The 1,681-nt window shown below is 60.8% G+C and overlaps 1 gene segment (V, D, J or C); it reads left to right on the forward strand.

Annotated features, from left to right (window-relative positions):
• Positions 1–881: 881 nt before the first annotated feature.
• LOC130588249 (T cell receptor alpha variable 4-like) lies at positions 882–1,657 on the forward strand (the record flags this gene model as incomplete). The annotated part of the segment is given in 2 exon segments: positions 882–933; positions 1,370–1,657. Coding segments are annotated over 2 exon segments (340 nt in total), but the record flags the coding sequence as incomplete, so codon positions are not given.
• Positions 1,658–1,681: the final 24 nt, after the last annotated feature.

A 1,681-nucleotide genomic window follows, 5' to 3' on the forward strand; every position in this document is an offset into this window, starting at 1 on the left:
GGACCAAGGATCTGCCGGACATTGCAGGACAGCTGTCGGTGTCGGAGGACGGCCGGAGCAGCGCTCTGTACCTCGCTCGGCCCCGGCGCGGGGACGCGGCCGTGTATTACTGYGCGCTGGGTGACACGGGCAMAGGAGCCGCGSCTGCGGCCGGGCACGAACCGCCGCGGGCGGGGACAGCAGGGGACAACAGGGGACAACAGGGGACAACAGGGGACAACAGGGGGCGCTGCCTGAGCAGAAGCTTCCCAAGATCAACAGCAGCCCGAGTGCAGTTGAGCGCTGCCGGCGCCGACACCATACAGATATTTGCAGAGAAGAGGCGCTGAAATGCCGCCCCTGTCTCCTGAGCCCTCCTTTTGCTGACCCTCCAAAGCTCACGCTCCGCTGGTGACGATTTCATGACCAACAAGGACGGGTTCGCTCCCGCTTCGATGCTCAGTTTAACTCAGGACATAGGACAGGGGGTGGATCTCAGCACGGCTGGAAGCCCCCTGTCCCCTCTGCCCCAGCCGTGACACACCCGCTCTCAGCTGTGCTGCAGGGGGAAAAAAAGGATCTTTTCCTTGTAGGCACGGAGAGAGGCTTGGGAACCTGCTGCCCGTGTGCTCGCAATCGCACTCGGTGTGGATTTGCTTCCAATGCAGTGTCGGTGCTGTGTGGAATGGGACACAGCTGTGCCTGGTCCCGGGCAATCTAAAAGCCCTTGTGCCGCTCACTGTGCCGGTGCTGTGAGAGGCGGGGGCTGAGGCCCGGGGCGGAGCTGGCGGCGGCGGAGAGGAGAGCCCAGAGGAGTGGAGGAGTGGGAGAGGAGGCGGCACGGCCGGAGCAGAGAGCCGGGGCTGGCGGGGACAGCGATGCTCGGGCGGCGGAGCGGCGGGATGCGGCGGGGTCGGGGCGCGGGGCTGGCGGTGCTGGCCGCGGTGCTGCTCGGTGCGCGGGGGTGACACGAAGGGGGACAGAGCTGGGGCTGCGGTATTCCCCAGAGAGACTAGCGAGGACTCTAACCTATCCTCCGCAACTCTCTACCTCTCCCTAGATCTCTTGCATCTCTCATCCCCGACAGACTTCATTATTTGTGTCAGCAATGCCTGCTTTTCCATGCACCTATATTTTGCTCTGTACATTCAGCATTTATTTTTGCCCTGAATATAGCATTCTGTTCTTCACTTTAACTCTTCCTTTCTCCATCCATCTGTGCATGTGTGGACCTGACTCGTGCTTAATATCTGCATGCACGAATTTCGAAATCCCTCAGATTCGATCCCACTCCGGCTATGCCTTTTGGCCACTGTTCCTGACTCTGACAAAAGAACCCTCAGAATCTTATGGTTTTCACAATCTTTGTTCTTTGCTCCTTCTTTCCCAGCAGTGGCAGCAGACACAGAGCGAGTGCAGCAGCAGCCACGGGAAGACACCAGCGAGGGCACGGGCCTGAACCTCACTTGCTTGCACCCCAAAATTACCGCAGATGCTACTCACTGGTATCGGCAATTCCCAGGCCAACCACCCCAGCTGATAACAACGGCTGTCCGAGGCACAAAGCCAGTGCGGGATCCTGTGGGGAGTCTGTGGGTGTCGGAAGATCGCAAATCCAGTGCTCTGTACCTCGCTCGGCCCCGGCGCGGGGACGCGGCCGTGTATTACTGCGCGCTGGGTGACACGGGCACAGGAGCCGCGG

The sequence above is a fragment of the Malurus melanocephalus genome, unplaced genomic scaffold (assembly GCF_030028575.1).
Source record: "Malurus melanocephalus ecotype Western Australia unplaced genomic scaffold, MMel_1.1 scaffold_3914, whole genome shotgun sequence".
Taxonomy (NCBI): Eukaryota; Metazoa; Chordata; class Aves; order Passeriformes; family Maluridae; genus Malurus; species Malurus melanocephalus.